This window comes from Monodelphis domestica, chromosome 1 (genome assembly GCF_027887165.1).
Source record: "Monodelphis domestica isolate mMonDom1 chromosome 1, mMonDom1.pri, whole genome shotgun sequence".
Classification (NCBI taxonomy): Eukaryota; Metazoa; Chordata; class Mammalia; order Didelphimorphia; family Didelphidae; genus Monodelphis; species Monodelphis domestica.
Genome location: NC_077227.1, coordinates 319791599 through 319812419, shown reverse-complemented (window position 1 = coordinate 319812419; position 20821 = coordinate 319791599). Strand labels below are relative to the sequence as shown.

The 20821-nt window shown below is 38.5% G+C and overlaps 1 protein-coding gene across 1 annotated transcript; it reads right to left on the bottom strand.

Annotated features, from left to right (window-relative positions):
• Positions 1 to 543: 543 nt before the first annotated feature.
• LOC100021323 (signal peptidase complex catalytic subunit SEC11C-like) lies at positions 544 to 12395 on the bottom strand. Its single transcript, XM_056816387.1, has 2 exons — positions 12299 to 12395; positions 544 to 1212 (listed from the first exon to the last, which is right to left on the bottom strand). The coding sequence occupies exons 1-2, from the start codon at positions 12393 to 12395 to the stop codon at positions 704 to 706; spliced, it is 606 nt and encodes a 201-aa protein (XP_056672365.1). The 3' UTR covers positions 544 to 703.
• Positions 12396 to 20821: the final 8426 nt, after the last annotated feature.

Sequence of the window (20821 nt, the reverse complement as noted above, 5' to 3'; positions counted from 1 at the left end):
ATATATATGTAATATTATAGATATATACATATATAAAGAACTTAGTCAGACATTGAAGATGCCAAGGTCATCCACCACATCTTGGGCTATTGCCAATAGTTTAGACATTTGTCTTATCACTGGGTTTTGATGTCTCTGGAAGAGAGAGAGGCTGATGACATTGTGTAATTCTTCCCACTTAAATCCAATTTGTGGGAAAGTCAAGATACTATCCTGTGATGTCATTGATCCTTTGAGAAAGTGAAGGAGGAATGACAGCAACAGTGAGGAATGAGGGTTAAAAGGGACCTTAGAGATCATCTAATCCATCTCAGAGAAGCAACACCAATGGTAGGGAAGCCCAAAAGTTCGAGGCAGAGAAGTGCCCTCTTCCACAGAACATTAGCCCTGCTTTCAGCCATTATCCAAGGAGCCTCCATGTCATGGCAGCATGACCTTGCAACTGTCTCTGCAGGTACAGCCACAGACACTGAAGAAAGGAAGGTTCTTGCTATTAAAATCATTGGTATTGACAAATGGTTAGACATTGGGAAGAGATATAACTTTTTTTTTTTACTGATGAGTCATTTATTTGGACAAGACAAAAACCCCTACATATTGTTTTCTTTTATATAGCAAGTGGAATATTTCAAATATATTTGTTTTTCTTTTTTCAATAGAATTCATTTCAGTCCAGTCCCAGGAATTGCTTCTGCTTCTTGTTTTAGGATTCACGTTTCAGTATCACATATGCACCCATTACAGCCAAAAGAGCATACTTGAATTTCGGATAATCATTCATGATTATGGTAACCATCCCAATGTATGGCAAAAACCCTCTTGCTCTTCCTACAACATCCTTCTTTTCTAGCCAGTTTTGACCTTCTTTGTTTGATAGGTTTGTACCTCTATCATCAACTTCATTATTATCTCCTTTTGTCAGAAATTTGACATTTCCTTTATCTTTTTCGTGAACTTGGATGACCCTGTGGACTCTAGGAATATCTCTTCCTTCAACTTTAAAAACAACTATTTCCCCAGCTCTAATGGGATCTTTCTGGAAATTTGTTAAAAACAGAAGGTCTCCTCTATGAAATGCTGGCTCCGTACTGCCACCCAGCACCACCACCATAGGACTTTTACTTCCAGTGGCAACTATCAAGCCTTTCCATAACAGAAGTTGTAAAAAAGATAGATCATTATTTTCCTGCTGTACCTTCTGGTCCTTTCCATCTTACCTGCAGCTGAAACCTCTAAAATATATTGTCTCCTTTTATTAGAATGGGAGCTCCTGACAAGCAAAGACTGCCATCCTTATCTATTTTTGTCCCCAGTATTTGACAATCATTCTAAAACTTTCTTTTTACAGATGAGGAAACTGAGGTCAAGTGAGGGGAAGAAATTTATCCTAAGCTTATAAAATTAGCATGAGCACTGGTAGGCTGCAGCTCGAGGTCTTCTGATTCCAATTTTGGGGTTGTTTTTTTCCTCCATATTATAGACTGATTTTCATTTTCCAGTTTCTTACTTTTTCTTTACCCATTCTTTTCATGTCCAAGGATTCCTCCCTACTCTCCTAGTTTTAGCATCAAGTAGAGTTCAGCCTAGGGCAACTAGGTAACACAGGGGATAAAGTGCTCCACCAGGAGTCAGGAAGACTCATCTTTCTAAATTCAAATCTAGCCATTTACTAGTTGTGTGATTTACGCTAGTTCTTAACCCCATTTGCCTCAATTTCCTCATTTATAAAATGAGCTGGAGAAGGAAATGGCAGAACATTCCAGTATCTTTGCTAAGAAAAGCCTAGATGGGGTCACAAAGAGTAGAACACGACTGAAAAATGACCAAACAACATAGATTATTAGAAATTCTCTGGTGCCCTTTCCAGCTCCGAGACCGAGATTCTCTAATCTGAGTTTGAGAGAAGGGTAGTTTGGGTCCTCAGCATAGTCATTTCGGTTTTGGTTAATGAGGCATTACCTCAGCAAGGACAGGTCACAGAGGCAGAAAGGAAACCTTAGAGTGCCCTCTGGTGGCCTAAAACAGGAGAGAGACTGTTTACAAAGTCCTTTCAACATTTTTCACATAGCGTGCAGAAAATGATGTCAAGGTTAGCTAGGTAGCACAGTGGATAGTGCACCAGACCTGGACCCTGGAGGACCTGGCTTCTCAGAGACTATCTAGCTGTGTGACCCTGGGCAAGTCATTTAACCCCAGCTGCCTAACCCTTGCCATTCTTCTGTCTTAGAATTGATGCTGAGTGAAGCAGGCAGAATCAGAACATTGTACACAGTAATAGCAATATTTTTTTAATGAACTGTGAATGACCTAGTTATTCTCAGCAATACAGTGGTTCAAGACAATCCCAGAGACTCATGATGAAAAATGCCATCTTGGGGCAACTAGGTGACTTAGTGGATAGAGAGCCAGGCCTGGACACAGGAGGTTTGGGGTTCAATCTGACCTCAGATAATTCCTAGCTGTGGGCACTAAGTCACTTAACCCCAATTGTCTAGCCTTTACTCTCTTTTGCCTTGGAATCAATATTTGGTATCAATTCTAAGATAAAAGGTAAGGGAAAGAAAGGAAGAAAGAAAGGAGGAAAGAAAGGAAGAAAGAAAGGAAGAGAAAGGTAGAAAGAAAGGAAGAGAAAGGAAGAAAGAAAGGAAGAAAGAAAGGAAGAAAGAAAGAAAGAAAGAAAGAAAGAAAGAAAGAAAGAAAGAAAGAAAGAAAGAAAGAAAGAAAGAAAGAAAGAAAGAAAGAAAGAAAGAAAGAAAGAAAGAAAGAAAGAAAGAAAGAAAGAAAGAAAGAAAGAAAAAACTGCTTTAAGTTTGAGCCCACTCTTCCTATGAGTGAAGATGATACGGGGGTGAGTGGGCTCCCAGCTGTTGGAGGAAGAAGACTTCTCCTTTGCTATATCTTCACAACAAATATCATTTTGTAAAATCTAGTTGATGTTAATTTGCTAAATCAAATGGAGGCACTAATTGCTGGTCTAACAGCAATTCATTTTTTTTTATGGTTAAAAATGTCAAATTTAATCAAATGTTGTTATGTAAAAAAAGAAGAATATAATGAATAAGAGAAATATGAAAAGACAATATGAATTGATGCATACTGAAGTAAGCAGAACCAAGAAAACAATATATATAGTCACTACAACAATGGAAATGGAATAAACAATCACCACAAAACCACCAAAATGGATGTTGGAAAATTATGAAGAAAAATGACCCCAAAAAAGAGATATGAAAAGATTCCTCTACTCTACTTTTATATACAGAGTTCTTGGTTGTGGAAATATTTATATGCATATGATAGAAAAATAGATAGGCAGATTGATAGACAGATAGACAGGTAGGCATAAAGACAGACATATTGATTAATTTTACAGTTTTTTCCCTTCCTCTTCCTCTTTTTCTCTTTCTTTTAAAAGATGTTTCTTGTATGAGATAGCTCTCTCAACTGAGCAATCAGGAGAAGACCTGATTTGCCTTGTATTCATTGGCATATAAATTACAATGATCCTTATGATGAAATTCAGCACACAAAAATAGGTGTTAACAGGCTGGGAAATATATCAGAATGAGAGATCAATCTGATAGTATTAGAGAATAATGACTCCAAACCCAATGGATACACTTAAATTCCTGAGGAAAAGGTATAGCTGCCTTATTCTGATAGAATGAGTCCAGAGTCTACCCATATGCAAAAGAGATAGGAGAAAATCTAGTTTTAAGCTTGCCTAATTAGGCCCACATGTTTTCTTGACCATGGGCTTATAGCTTTGATCACACCCAGTTCAAACCTTATTAACATAACCTTAGCTTGAAGACATCTAGTGATGAATGTCTTGCCTCCCAACACAGCTCATTTCCTCTTCCTGAAAATTGCTTCTCTCTGTCTCTTTGTTGATTCTTTCACTCCTGTATTCATTTTGTGATGTTATTTTAAGATTGATTGGAGAGGATTCTCATGGTGGTTTTGAGCTTCACTGCTTCTACTCTGCCATCTTGGCCCCAAGCTCATTTAGACTTTTTTTTTTTTAAACATAGCAGTCTTTATTTTATTTTCTCTAGGAATTTTTCTTTTGTGTAAGCAGTATTTTTTTCATTTCCACTTTTGAATAGTCCTAATTGTTAGAAAGTTTTGAGTATGTGTGTGCATGTTTATTTTAAAATCAAAACCTTTTTGCATAAAGTAAAAAAATATGCTTGAATTTGCATTCAGAGTTCATCAGTGATCTCTCTTGAGGTGGATAGCATTTTTTATTATTGGGTCTTTGGGATCATTGTCTTGATCAGAAAAGCTGAATTTTTTCACAGTTGATCAGAGTGACAATGTTATTGTCACTGTGTACAGTGTTCTTCTGGTTCTGCTCACTTTGTTTCAGTTCATATAAGACTTCCCAGGTTTTTCTGAAACCAACTTGCCCATAATTTCTTTCTTTCTTTCTTTCTTTCTTTCTTTCTTTCTTTCTTTCTTTCTTTCTTTCTTTCTTTCTTTCTTTCTTTCTTTCTTTCTTTCTTTCTTTCTTTCTTTCTTTCTTTCTTTCTTTCTTTCTTTCTTTCTTTCTTTCTTTCTTTCTTTCTTTCTTTCTTTCTTTCTTTCTTTCTTTCTTTCTTTCTTTCTTTCTTTCTTTCTTTCTTTCTTTCTTTCTTTCTTTCTTTCTTTCTTTCTTTCTTTCTTTCTTTCTTTCTTTCTTTCTTTCTTTCTTTCTTTCTTTCTTTCTTTCTTTCTTTCTCAATACTATGTATTGATTCCAAGGTGAATGAGCAGTAAGGGCTAGGCAATGGGGGTTAAGTGACTTGCCCAGGGTCACACAGCTAGGAAGTGTCTGAATTCAGAGTTGAACCCAGGACCTCCCTGTCTTTAGGCCTGTGTCATTTCTTATAACATAATAGTATTTCAGCACATTCATATATCACAGCAAGTACAGTCATTTCTCAATTGATGGGTATCCCCTTAGGTCCAATTCTTTGCCTCTACCAAAAAAAAAAGGAGAAAAGCTGCTCTTAATATTTTTGTACAAATAGTTCCTTTTTCCTTTTCTTTGATCTCTTTGAGATACAGACCTAGTAGTGGTATTGCTGGGTCAAAGAATATGCAGTTTTATAGTTGTCTAGGTGTACTTCCAAATTGTTCTCCAGAATGGTTGTACCAGTTTACAACTCCACCAATAGTGCATCAGTGCTCTAATTTTTCCACGTTACCTCTAGCGTTTGTTAAAACTGCCTGTTCATGTCCTTTAGTCATTTATCAACTGGGGAATGGTTCTTATTTTCAGAAATTTGACTTAGTTTCCTATATATTTGAGAAATGGAGCCTCTTTCAGAGCAACTTGATGTAGAATATTTCCCCCACTTTCTTGTTTTCCTTCTAATTTTGACTACATTAGTTTTGTTTGCACAAAAGCTTTTTAATTTCATAGAATCAAAATTACTTCTTTTCCTTCCTGTAATCCTCTCTTATCTTTTGTTTGGTCATAAACTCTTCTCTTTCCCATAAATTTGACAGGTACATTTTTCCATGCTCCCCTAATTGACTTGTGATATCTTTTATGTCTAAATCATTTATCCATTTTGACCTTATTTTGGCATATAGTGTGAGATGTTGTTCTATGTTTAGTTTCTGTCAAACTGCTTTCCATTTTTCCTATCAATTTTTCTCAAATGTTGAGTCCTTCTCCCCAAATACATGGATATTTATCAAATAGTAGATTTCTATAATCATTTATTATTTATTGTGTACCCAATCTATTTCACTGATCTATTTCACTCTATTTCTTAGCCAATACCAGATTGTTCTGATGATTGCTGCTTTGTATCATTTTTTTATTGATTCCCTTGATATTTGACTTTTTGTTTTTTTATATAAATTTTGTTACTATTTTTTAATAAAATAATTCTTTGGTAGTTTGATTGTTATTTCACTGAATAAGTAAATTAACTTGGGTAGAATTGTCACATATATTATATATTTGTTTAGCCTACCCATAAGCAATTAATATTTTCCAATCATTTAGATATATCTTTATTTGTGTGACAAATGTTTTATAATTATGTTGATGTAATCCCTGGGTTTGCCATATCCGCTAGATTCCCATCTATTTTATATTGTCTGCAGTTATTCTGAATGGCATTTCTCTTTCTATCTCTTCCTGTTGGGTTTTGTTGGTAGTATATAGAAAAGCTGATGGTTTATGTGGGTTTATTATATTATATCTTGCAACTTTGCTAAAGTTGTTAATTGTTTCAGCTAATTTTTAATTGATTCTCTAGGATTCTCTAAGTATATTCTCTTATTATCTGCAAAGATTATTTGCAAAGATTCACAATTTTGTTCCCTTATTGCCTTTTTTGATTCCTTTGATTTCTTTTTCCTTGTCTTATTGATATAGCTAGCATTTCTAGCATAATACTGAATAATAGCAGTGATAATGGACATCCTTGCTTCACTTCTGATCATAGTGGGATCATAGTCCCATTACAGCTAATGCTTGCTCTTGGTTTTAGAAAGATATTGTGGTTTGACCTTTGTTTTCAAGGAGGACCAATAACAACACGAGGTACTCCTTAGCATTTTAAGGAAAGCTCCAGTTATTCCTATGCCTCATGGTGTTTTTAATAGGAATGGGTGTTGTAATTATCAAACTGGTCAAAGTTCTTTTCTGTATCTATTGAGATAATCATATAATTTTTGTTTTTGTTATTGATATGGTAAATTATGCTGACAGCTTTCCTAATATTGAACTGTATTCCTGGTATAAATCCTATTGAGTCAAAATCTATGACTTTTGTGATATATTACTATAATCTTGTTATATATATGTGTGTGTATGTGTATGTATATATATATATATATATATATAAAATCTCCAGCAAATTTCCACATTGATATTCATTAAGGAAATTGGTCTATACTTTTCTTTCTCTTTTTTGCTCTCCATGATTTATATATCAAAATCATTTATTTGTTTCAGAAAAGCAATTTGGTAAGACTCCTTTATGTAGTATTAAGATTGTTTCTTAAATATCTGTTAAAATTCACTTACAAATAGAATTGGTCCTGGGAATTTTTTCTTAGAGAGCTGGCTTTTAAATTTCGTTTTTCTAAGATAGGATTATTTAACCATACTCTTTCCTCTTCTGTTAATCTAGACAGTTTATATTTTTGCAAATATCTATACATTTTACTCAAATGATCAGTTTTACTGTCATGTAATTGGACAAAATAACATCTAATAATTGCTTTAATTTCATCTTCATTGGTGGCACATTCACTCTTTTCATTTTTGGTGCTAGTAATTTGATTTTCTTCTTTCTTTTTTTAATCAAGATTCTCTTCCCTTGAGCAGAGGTGTCATAAGGGCTTCAGCTCTTGGAACCAGATTAAAATATAAGTGGGAAACATTAAACAAAATAAATGAAAAATAGATGCCTATACTCTAAATCTAAGTCAATATGCAGTCAGTAGAGTTCCTTATGTATTGTTGTAGTGGCCTCTTTTAGCATCATCCAAATAGGAAAGGCATCTTTAAACCATAGAGGAGAATCCCTGGAAGCCTCATGTTAACCTAGAAAACCACATATTTATATTAACCTATGTTCTATTATAGTTTTCTATATTTTGTGAACTCTTTCCTAATTACATTTTAATCTAGTTTGAGCCACACTCTGTAGAGTATTGCTAGCTGGCACTAATGTTTGACTCCTCTGCTCTAGATAAATGGGAGACTTCTAAACTAGCAAGTAAACCAGACATCTGGTAGACCACCAGAGAAAACAGAAATTTCGTGGCTCAGTAAGATCCAGAGAGATTTGCTAGGCCAGCACAGGAATGGGAGAGCTGAAATGTCAGCAAAACAAACAGATTTTATAAGCCAGAAGAGTGATTAAAGAAATGGGGGGGGGGGGCAGCTGGTTGGCTCAGTGGTTTGAGAGCCAGGTCCAGAGATGGGGAGATCCTGGGTCCAAATCTGGCCTTGGAAACTTCCTTGCTGTGTGACCCTGGGCAAGTCACTTAACCCCCATTGCCTAGCCCTTACCACTCTTCTGCCTAAGACAGAAGGCAAGGGTTTAAAGCAAAGACAAAAACAAAGATATGGGAAGCCAGCAGAGGGCACTAAGAGCGAGTCAGTGTTGGCCAAACTATGTTTGTGGAGGAACTATGGACCCCTGGTAGACTCTCAAAGCCTGAGATTTCACCTTCTCCAGGAAGGATTCTGACCTAATCCCCCCCCCCCCACTTCCCCTGTGATTCATTTGATGAGTCTATAGCTGGTCATTCACAGATTTGTAGAGGTGGAGGGACCACATGACAGAATTATAGAACATAGAACATTGAACCTGGAAGAGTCTTTAGAGTCTTAGAGGTATAGAATTCCACAGAAGGAAATAGAGATTAAAGACTATAAAATGTCAGAGCCAAAAGCAACCTTACTTAAAACCCGGGACATTATAGGGTTAAGGAAGCCTTGGAGATTATCTAGGCTAATGCCCTTATTTTATAGATGAGAAATGCAGGTCAGAGAATGAAAATAACTAACTTAATATCTCATAAAGGATGATGTGTTTAACAATCAGCATACTGAAAAAATGTTCTTAGGATAAATTCTAAAGTTTAATCTGCATTATTAATACTTCATCTATCACTTTCTTAAATCTAGACGATCAACAAAATAGTAAGTTGAGTCCTGATTTGTAGTGTTTGCTATTTCCAAGGAATAAAAAGCATATTCTGTGTATTTAACAATCAGACCTCCTGAGGCTTCAGCATACCACTGCTTAAAGGCAACAAAAGGAGATTATTTCTGGCTTTTTAGTGCCTGGGGATGGAAATGACATGTAACAATATCCTGTGACTGGTGAAAGGACTGTTGAGGGGAAAGGAAGTCTGGTATTAGAGGGAAGAGGGCTAAGGGAAGGTTGGAGTTTGACCTCCAGCCTTCCTGTGATTAGCAATACAAGGGCTGTGGACCCAACTAGAGGAGCCAGGGCAGTGGGGGAATACAGAAAGAGGGGAAAACCGTCCCTCCAATTCATTTTCATTTGGATTTCTACACTGAACGGAGTTCTTGATTCCTATCGTTTTTCTTCCTTTTTTTCCTTCCTCCTTGGCCTGGAAATTTCTGGATTGAACTCATTGCTTTGAGGATGTATGTCGTATCCTGGAAAGAGCCTCAAACCTCTGTTCTGGCTTCAGCTCTGTCTCTGATTTGCTGTGGAACTTTGAACAAGTCCCCTTTCCCACGCTGAGATCTGCAAAATGGAATGATTGAATGGTTGACTCATAAGACCTGCCACAGTCTCTCAGTCAACGTTGAAAGCCAGGCAGAAGACAGGAATGAGTCATTTAGAGAGGCCACGCGGGATTGTAGAAAACACCTGGAACTTAAACATTTAGGAGACCTGAATTCACTTCTTGTCTTTGGCAACTTCTTAGCTGTGTGACCTTGGACAAGTCACTTTATCTCTTTAAGTCTCTGTTTCCTCAACTTTAAAATGGCTACAGTGGATTCATATTATTGTTGTGGGGAAAGTCCCACCATTTTACAGAGAAGGAAACTGAGGCTCAGGGAAGTTTTCCCAAGTCACCTAGTAGCAGATTCAAACCCAATGTTCTTTCTATACTAGATTAATTTCTTTATTTGAGAGAGGAAAAAGGCCCTATGAAATCAAATGCAAGCACAAAAACTGTATTGTGGGAAGCCTGTCGCCTCCCTCTGCCTCATTATGCTTTCCTCCCTGCTCCTTCTCTCACCAGTGGGAACCTACAGCACAACATACTCTTGGGGAAGAGAATGACTGGGGACGGCAGACAGAGGCAGAATCCCTACTCTGCGGTGCCCATCCCCACCTGTAGGGACCTACAGTAGTACCACCGTCTCTTGGGGCCAGAAGCTCATTCAGCACCTGCAGGGCAAACAGGAGCAGAGTCCCACTGATTGGGTGGCTGCCTGAATTCTAGGGAGAGCTTCTTCAAAGTGAAGGGGTGAAGCGGCAGCTAGGCTTAGAGACAGAAGGTCCTGGGTTCAAATCTGACAGCAGATGCTTCTTAACTGTGTTAGCCCTTACCACTCTTCTGCCTTGGAACACAGTATTGATTCTAAGACAAATTTGGGGTGTTCAGAGTCCACATGGAGCCACTTCTCAGAGTTGCCAGGGGGTCTGGGTTAAGAAGCCCTTTCCTGGCAGAAAGGGGCCACTCTCCCTGAGTGACTCCACATTCGAAGAAGCCCCAAACTCCATTTTGCATTCCACAGGAATACGGATTGACCCTGTGATTTTAGTAGCTTGGGGAACTCCTGGGAGTCTTTATTTTTATTTTATTTTTTTACTTATATTTTTGGAAATTTTTATTTAATTAGTTAATTTAGAATATTATTCCATGGTTACAAGAATCATATTCTTTCCCTCTCCTCCCTCTACCCAGCCCCATAGCCGACGCACAATTCCACTGGGTTTTACCATTCATTGATCAAGACTCATTTCCATATTATTGATAATTACACCAGGATGATCCTTCAGAGTCTACATCCCCAGTCATATCCCCATCGACCCATGTGATCAAGCAGTTGTTTTTCTTCTGTGTTTCTACTCTTGGGTAGTCTTTAGAGAGTGGCCTAGAGCACCAAGAGCTTAGGTGACTTGTCTATGGTGTCATAGTCCGCATGCATGTGTTAGAGGCAGGACTTCAATGCAGGCTGTCTGGCTCCGAGGCCAGCTCTCTAGCTCTTATGCCATGCTTCTAATTTGCATTGGAGTGTTAAAGCTAAGTATATATGAACAAAGCCCTAACATCTTGGCAAATGGTCCCATTGCTTTCTGACAAACAGAGAAGAAATGGAAGCAGTGCCAGATTTTACATTCTTGGGCTCAAAAATCACTGCAGTCAGTGACTGCAGCCATGCAACTAGAAGACATTGCTTCTTGGAAGGAAAGCTAGGGCAAATCTGGACAACATACCCCAAAGCAGAGATGACACCTTGCTTGCAAAGACTTATAAAGACAAAGCTCTGGAGCTGGACTCTATGGAAAGCTGATCGCCACGGAATTGATGCTTTGGAACTGCGGTGCTGGAGAAGACTTCCGAGAGTCCCTTAGACAGCGAGGAGAGCAAATCAGTCAATACTTAAAGAAATTAATTCTGATTATTCACTGAAACATCAAATATGGCCATGGAAGAGAAAACAGGACTTATTGGAAAAGTTCTTATGCTGGGAAAGATTGAAGGCAAAAGGAGAAAGAGATGGCAGAGGATTAAATAGATAGATAGATATAGATAGATAGACTGACATATAGATAGATAGATAGACAGACAGACAGACAGACAGGCAGGCAGGCAGGCAGACAGACAGACAGACAGACAGACAGACAGACAGACAGATAGATAGATAGAGGCATGGAAGCAATGAACACAAACTTGGACAGACTTTAGGAGATAGCAGAGGACAGAAGGGCTGAGCATACTGTGGTTAATAGGGTCATAAAGAGTTGGACATGATGGAATGAATGACAAAGACCAGCTTCATAAATAATGATTCCTCACTGAAAGGAGCCCCCTGAGACCATGCTACCTGTTTTTAATCTATCCTGGGATGTGTACCAGGGTTCCTCCTGAGATGTCAATCAGAATTTATGGCTGGCCCATGGTAAACTCTGTCCCTGTCTGTCCTGCAGGTGCTGACTGAGCTTCTGTTCCTACGTTCTCTCCTCTAAAGGGGATGTTATGCTATAGGTTCTCACTGGGGGGGGGGGGGGTAGAGACAGGAGAGAAGGCATTTTAATGAGCCACAGCCTTCTCCACAGTTGGGGTTTTGTGAGTGGGTCTGATTTAGTGGGGCCTTTTTTCCTCCCTCCCCAAATAAAAAAGTCAGCATAGTGTGGAAAGGACAAGAGGTTTGAATCTACTACTCGACGATTTGGGGAAACTATGATTTGGGGTATGTTAACCTCACTGATAAGGGAAGAAGGAACTAGTCTAAGCCATTAACCTTAGCACACAGAATGTCAGAGCTGGCATTTATACAGCATTCTGGACTTATAAAAGTGCTTTACAAACATTTTATCATTTAATCTTGAAATAACCCTGTCAAAAAGGCCAGTGTTAGAGGACGAGTGCTTTCCTGATGTAGCTTCCTTCCTTCTCTCCAGAACATGGGGGAGGTTTTACTGAAAAGAAGACCCCCTGGGACCAGATTGGCCCTGGTTTCTCTGTTACAGCTTTTTGGTCATCTAAGGGAATAAAAAGGGGAGTCTTGGTCTCTCAGACTTAGTGGGTACTTTAGATCACACAAGCCACCTCATGATCTACTGACCAGATGCATTGGGAGGGGCCGTGTCCAGAGAAATGTAAGGACTACAGTATTCTTGTTGTATATCCTTGCTGAATGAAGGCAAAGTAAATTTCCTCATGCTAAATGTCTGATTTGTGTTTCATCTCATCCTGCCATTAACGTAGAGTGGCACTGTCAATGGGTTAATCAATAAACATTTATTAAGCATTTAATATGTGCCTGACACTATGCTAAGTGCATACTGTGAAGAAGGCCAGGGAATAGTAGTATAGGGATCTGAGTCTGACTAAAACTAGTGGTCAGGGCCAGTTCCATGGCTCAGTGGCTGAGAACCAGGCATAGAGTCCTGGGTTCAAATCTGGTCTGAGATATTTCCTAGCTGTGTGGTCCTGGGCAAGTCACTTAACCCCTATTGCCTAGCCCTTAACATTCTTCTGCCTTGTTACCAGTGCCCAGAATTGATTCTAAGATAGAAGGTAAGGGTGAAAAAAAAAAGAAATAGTGTAGGTTCAGAATCAGAAGTCTAAATCCCTTATTAAAAGGTACTGATCCATAAATACATATACATGTGTATGTATATATATATATATATATACATGACTAAAGCTAAAAAAAGAAAAGAGGTTATGACTAAAAGAAATGGGAAAAGAAACAAATGGGGGTAAATTTATATGTCACAAAGAAGCTCATGGCGGGAGGGGGGAGAACATCGATACACTGGAAGGGTAAAGAGGTCGGAGATAGGAAATATTCAACTCTTACGTACTTTGAAACTGACCCAAAGAGGGAAGAACAATCCAATCCATTGGGGAAGAGAATAGATTTGCGCCCTATAGAGGAGTAGAAGGGTAAAAAACAGACTGGTGGGGAGGGAAGCAGTACAAGGGAGGGAGAGGGTGGGGGGGGGATTTTTAAAAAGACTACAGGGGAAAATAAGGGAGGGAATTAGAAGGGAGGGGGGTAGAAAGGGAAATACAAGGGGGACTGATTTAAAGTAAATCACTGGACTAAAAGGTAGAGCTGAAGAAGAAAGGTTAGAATTAGGGAAGGATATCAAAATGCCAGGGAGTCCACAAGTGACAGTCATAACATTGAACGTGAATGGGATGAACTCACCCATAAAACGTAAACAAATAGAAGAATGGATTAGAATCCAAAACCCTACCATATGTTGTCTCCAAGAAACACATATGAGGCGGGTAGACACCCACAAGGTCAGAATTAAAGGATGGAGTAAGACCTTCTGGGCCTCAAGTGACAGAAAGAAGGCAGGAGTGGCAATCATGATATCTGATAAAGCCAAAGCAAAAATAGACCTGATCAAAAGGGATAGGGAAGGTTATTATATTTTGTTAAAAGGGACTTTAGATAATGAGGAAATATCACTAATCAACATATATGCACCAAATAATATAGCACCCAAATTTCTAATGGAGAAACTAGGAGAATTGAAGGAAGAAATAGACAGTAAAACCATATTAGTGGGAGACTTAAACCAACCATTATCAAATTTAGATAAATCAAATCAAAAAATAAATAAGAAAGAGGTAAAAGAAGTGAATGAAATCTTAGAAAAATTAGAATTAATAGACATATGGAGAAAAATAAATAGGGATAAAAAGGAATACACCTTCTTCTCAGCACCACATGGCACATTCACAAAGATTGACCATACATTAGGTCACAGAAACATGGCACACAAATGCAGAAAAGCAGAAATAATAAATGCAGCCTTTTCAGACCACAAGGCAATAAAAATAACGATCAGTAATGGTACATGGAAAACCAAATCAAAAACTAATTGGAAACTAAACAATATGATACTCCAAAATCGTTTAGTTAGAGAAGAAATCATAGAAACAATTAATAATTTCATCGAGGAAAATGACAATGGCGAGACATCCTTTCAAACCTTTTGGGATGCAGCCAAAGCAGTAATCAGAGGTAAATTCATATCCCTGAGTGCATATATTAACAAACTAGGGAGAGCAGAGATCAATCAATTGGAAATGCAAATAAAAAAACTCGAAAGTGACCAAATTAAAAACCCCCAGCAGAAAACCAAACTAGAAATCCTAAAAATTAAGGGAGAAATTAATAAAATTGAAAGTGATAGAACTATTGATTTAATAAATAAGACAAGAAGCTGGTACTTTGAAAAAACAAACAAAATAGACAAAGTATTGGTCAATCTAATTAAAAAAAGGAAGGAAGAAAAGCAAATTAACAGCATCAAAGATGAAAAGGGGGACATCACCTCTGAGGAAGAGGAAATTAAGGCAATCATTAGAAATTACTTTGCCCAATTATATGGCAATAAATATACCAATTTAAGTGATATGGATGAATATATACAAAAATACAAACTGCCTAGACTAACAGAAGAGGAAATAGAATTCTTAAATAATCCCATATCAGAAAATGAAATCCACCAAGCCATCAAAGAACTTCCTAAGAAAAAATCCCCAGGGCCTGATGGATTCACCAGTGAATTCTATCAAACATTCAGAGAACAGTTAATCCCAATACTATACAAACTATTTGACATAATAAGCAAAGAGGGAGTTCTACCAAACTCCTTTTATGACACAAACATGGTACTGATTCCAAAACCAGGCAGGTCAAAAACAGAGAAAGAAAACTATAGACCAATCTCCCTAATGAATATAGATGCAAAAATCTTAAATAGGATACTAGCAAAAAGACTTCAGCAAGTGATCAGAAGGGTCATCCACCATGATCAAGTAGGATTTATACCAGGGATGCAGGGCTGGTTCAATATTAGGAAAACCATCCACATAATTGACCATATTAACAAGCAAACCAACAAGAACCACATGATTATCTCAATAGATGCAGAAAAAGCCTTTGATAAAATACAACACCCATTCCTATTAAAAACACTAGAAAGCATAGGAATAGAAGGGTCATTCCTAAATATAATAAACAGTATATATCTAAAACCATCAGCTAATATCATTTGCAATGGGGATAAACTAGATGCATTCCCAATAAGATCAGGAGTGAAACAAGGATGCCCATTATCACCTCTACTATTTGACATCGTACTAGAAACACTAGCAGTAGCAATTAGAGAAGAAAAAGAAATTGAAGGCATCAAAATAGGCAAGGAGAAGACCAAATTATCGCTCTTTGCAGATGACATGATGGTCTACTTAAAGAATCCTAGAGATTCAACCAAAAAGCTAATTGAAATAATCAACAACTTTAGCAAAGTGGCAGGATACAAAATAAACCCACATAAGTCATCAGCTTTTCTATATATCTCCAACACAGCTCAGCAGCAAAAACTAGAAAGAGAAATCCCATTCAAAATCACCTTAGACAAAATAAAATACCTAGGAATCTACCTCCCAAGACAAACACAGGAACTATATGAACACAACTACAAAACACTCGCCACACAACTAAAACTAGACTTGAGCAATTGGAAAAACATTAACTGCTCATGGGTAGGACGAGCCAACATAATAAAAATGACTATCCTGCCCAAACTTATTTATCTATTTAGTGCCATACCCATGGAACTCCCAAAAAATTTCTTTACTGATTTGGAAAAAAGCATAACAAAGTTCATTTGGAATAACAAAAGATCAAGGATATCCAGGGAAATAATGAAAAAAAACACTAATGAGGGGGGCCTAGCAGTCCCAGACCTCAAACTATATTACAAAGCAGCAGTCATCAAAACAATTTGGTACTGGCTAAGAGACAGAAAGGAGGATCAGTGGAATAGACTGGGGGAAAGCAACCTCAGCCAGATAGTATACGATAAACCCAAAGATCCCAGGTCTTGGGACAAAAATTCACTATTCGATAAAAACTGCTGGGAAAATTGGAAGACAGTGTGGGAGAGATTAGGAATTGATCAACACCTCACACCCTACACCAAGATAAATTCAAAATGGGTGAAAGACTTAAACATAAAGAAGGAAACCATAAGTAAATTGGGTAAACACAGAATAGTATACATGTCAGACCTTTGGGAAGGGAAAGACTTTAAAACCAAGCAAGACATAGAGAGAATCACAAAATGTAAAATAAATAATTTTGACTACATCAAATTAAAAGGCTTTTGTACAAACAAAAGCAATGTAACTAAAATCAGAAGGAAAACAACAAGTTGGGAAAAAATCTTCATAAAAACCTCTGACAAAGGTTTAATTACTCAAATTTATAAAGAGCTAAATCAGTTGTACAAAAAATCAAGCCATTCCCCAATTGATAAATGGGCAAGGGACATGGATAGACAGTTTTCAGATAAAGAAATCAAAACTATTAATAAGCACATGAAGAAGTGCTCCACATCTCTTATAATCAGAGAGATGCAAATCAAAACAACTCTGAGGTATCACCTCACACCTAGCAGATTGGCTAACATGACAGTTATGGAAAGTAATGAATGCTGGAGGGGATGTGGCAAAGTAGGGACATTAATTCATTGCTGGTGGAGTTGTGAACTGATCCAGCCATTCTGGAGGGCAATTTGGAACTATGCACAAAGGGCGATAAAAGAATGTCTACCCTTTGATCCAGCCATAGCACTGCTGGGTTTGTACCCCAAAGAGATAATGGACAAAAAGACTTGTACAAAAATATTCATAGCTGCGCTCTTTGTGGTGGCCAAAAATTGGAAAATGAGGGGATGCCCATCAATTGGGGAATGGCTGAACAAATTGTGGTATATGTTGGTGATGGAATACTATTGTGCTCAAAGGAATAATAAAGTGGAGGATTTCCATGTGAACTGGAACAACCTCCAGGAAGTGATGCAGAGCGAGAGGAGCAGAACCAGGAGAACATTGTACACAGAGACAAACACACTGTGGTATCATCGAACGTAATGGACTTCTCCATTAGTGGTGGTGTAATGTCCCTGCACAATCTGCAGGGATCAAGGAGAAAAAAACACTATCCAAAAGCAGAGGACAAACTGAGGGAATAGAAACACCGAGGAAAAGCAACTGCCTGACTACAATGGCTGAGGGGACATGACAGAGGAAAGACTCGGAGCGAACACTCTGATGCAAATACTAACAACATGGCAATGGGTTCAAGTCAAGAACACATATGATACCTGTGGAATCACACGTCGGCCACGGGGGGTGGGAGGGAGGAAAAGAAAATGATCTTTGTCTTTAATGAAAAATGCATGGAAATGATCAAATAAAATACTATAAAATTTAAAAAAAAAAGTCCCTACTATGTGCCAGGGACTGTCCTAGCAGTGGCTATATAACCCCAAAGAAACTAACCCTAATCTAAAAAAAAAAAAAAAAACATATTTCCATATAAGCCATGTTGCCAAAAAAACTCCAAATTAAAAAATATATAATTCAAAAAAAAAAAAAAGGTACTGATCCAGAGAATCTAGGCAGCAATGGGTTAATATTTTATAAGGCTATTGCCTGGCACTTTTAACGTGCTCTTCCCTCTCCAATTTGTGCTCCCCAGAGCCACCAAGCTGATATTTGTATATCAACGATTCCTCTGCTCAAGAACCTTAATTATCTCCACACTGGCCTTAGTATAAGGCCATTTTATAATCTTTTTTATAATTTTATAATCATAATCTGGCTCCCACTTGCCTTTCCAAGTTCATTTATTCATTTGATAAATATTTGTAAATGCCTCCTGTGCAACAGGTTATAATATATACTGAGCCCTCAGGATAGAAAAAGAGGTCCTCAAGGAGCTTACCATTCAATGGGGAACACAATATATAAACAAATATATGTAAAGCAATTCACAAGTTAAATAGGAGATAATTAGAAAAGGGAAAGCTCTAGAATTAAGAGGTTAGGAAAGACTTCCTATAGGCGGTGGTTTAGTTGGTCTTTAATGGAAACTAGAGTAGTTAGAATAGAGTCCCAGGTCTGGACTCAGGGTTCAAAGCTAGCTGTGTGACCCTGGGGGACTTATTTAACTTTGTCTTAGTTTCCTCATTTGTCAAATAAATTAGAGAAGCAAGAAGCAAACCACTCCAGTATCTTTGCCAAGCAAACCCCAAATGGGGTCGCTACGAGTCACACATGACTTAATTGGCTAAGCAACAGAAACAGTAAAGGAAGCCAGAGGTCACTAATCAAAGCAGAGGAGGAAGAGGACATCTAGAGAAAATGCCTGTAACTGAGAGATACAGTATCTAATCATGCGTGAGTCCCCGTCTTGTACTCTATTTCCAGCCAAACTAGCTTGCTTGCTTTTCCCTAGGCACAATTACTGCCTTTGTATCTTTGTACAAGCTGATCTTAATGTCTGGCAGCCTCTAATTCTTTCCTCTGCCTCTAGGAACTCTTCCTTCCCTTCAATGCTCAACACAAGGTCTATATTCTTTAAGAGGTTTTTCTTAGGGGCAACTAGGTGAATTGAGAGCTAGGCCTAGAGATGGGAGGTCCTGGGTTCAAATGTGGCCTCAGTCACTTCCCAGCTGTGTGACCCTGGGCAAGTCACTTGACCCCCATTGCCTAGCCCTTACCACTCTTCTACCTTGGAGCCAATACACTTTATTGATTCTAAGGTGGAAGGTAAGGGTTGATATAAAAAAAAAATACAACTGGAGAGGCAGTACTGTGTAGTGGATAGTGTTGGCCTCCGACCAAGATTCTATAGTTCAAGATTCTATAGTTCAAATCCTGTCTGATAGACTTTATAGCTATATTATCATGTAACCTCCAGCTCTTCTACTATAAAGTGAGAATAAATCCAGAATATGGAGTGAGATGGACAATCCTTGAAACTTGTCTAGTGGCACATGTGTCTGAGACAGATGCTGTAAAGGGCAATGAGCTAGACTAGAATGAAAGAGGAAAAGTAGTAAGCAGAACTGCCTTTGGGGAATAACTAAGGATTTTTAATGATTCCAAGCTTCTTCTTGAAACAAAGAACCATTTTTTAAAAACTTACCTTCTATCTCAGAATTCATACAAGAATTGGTTCCAAGGTAGAAGACTGGTAAGGGTTAGGCAATTGGAGTTAAATAATTTGCTCAGGGTCACACGGCTAGGAAGTATCTGAGGTCATATTTGAACCCAGGACCTCTAGGCCTGTTGCTCTATCCACTGAGTCACCTAGTTGCCTTTCAAGAACCAACTTGAAAACATGACTACTTTTTATTTTTTATTTTATTTTTTTTTATAAAACATGGGTTTGGGATATATTGCTCCCCCTTTTCCTACCAAAACCTTCCTTTGTAACAAAGACAAATGCTTAAGCAAGCCAACTCTGGGACTATCTAATTGCAGCACATGCAGTAGTTCCATCATTGTCTCTCGCCTCCCTCCAGGAAATGAGATCTTTCTTCCTCTCTCCTCTGGGGTCTTTACAACTTCTTAGCATCTGACTTTGTTTTACTCTTCTTTTTGTTTATATTGCAAGAGCTTTAGTCTTCTTGTAATGCAATATGGAGGCCGGGCATGGAATACTATGGTTTCCAAAGAAAGCTGAAAATCATTCACTCAAAGAACAATGGAAAGATGCAAGAGGGGCATAAATAGACCACAGCAGATTACCAATGAAAAACTGTGCCGGGAAATCATTACAAAAGATGTAGCCCCAAAAAGGTAAGCGAACCAATACAAAAGAAAGGTATTATTGGTTATTGGAACCTTTAGGCTCCACTGGTATACACATACTATCAAGAGATCTGGAGGCAGCCCCACAGCATATTAAGGGGTCTCCCTATGGATGATTTACTGAACAAGGACTATAGTTGCAAAGATCAGAAGGTGTGGGTGGGTTGTAATTTGTACACTATAAATGAAAGTTTTTATTATTTCTAAAAGGACTGATACAAATCCACAGGGAATGACCCTTTAAAAACAGTGTCAGGAGATTGTCCTCTTGTAGGGCAGGCAGAGGTGGGTGGACTACCAGGGAAGTAGCAGGGGGCAGGGAGAGGTCTAGGGAGTGGTACAAGCCTAGAGGTCCCAGTCCAGACCTCTCCCTGGGAACATTCCATCCCCCCTCCCTCCCTTTCTCCTTCCTGCCTGCCTCTATTAACCCCTCAGCTGACATGGCCTAAGCAGAGACCCCCTGGGAAGACCCCAGGAAAGTAATGGACAAGGAAGCCCTCTGAAGGGAAAGACACTGAAGGTGGAGAAAGACAGAGATCTCATGGTCTATTCCTCCCCAGACTCATTTCTGCCTAAAACAACGGACAGGTAATGGACAGGGCAGTATCAGTTTCTTATCTGGAGAAGGTCATTTGTGGAACAGGTCTAGCTTCCGGAAAGAGAAATTCCACTGGAGGAGGCCACAACCCCTAGGCCAGAAGCAAGGCCCAAGCAACTTCTCAACTAGAAACTCAGAATTGACAGTGTGGACTTGTGCCCATAAAGGACAATGGTTGCTGCGCAGCTAGACACTGAGGGGTCCCCCGACACCCCCGTGGTGTTTGTTTCAAAGTACATAATGATGGACTGTTTCTCACTCCCCCTAACACTAGAAACCTGAAGCTATTGCTGGTGTCCAGACTCCAGACTAGGCTGACTTTCTTGGCTCATTGCTGTGGAGACTGGGATC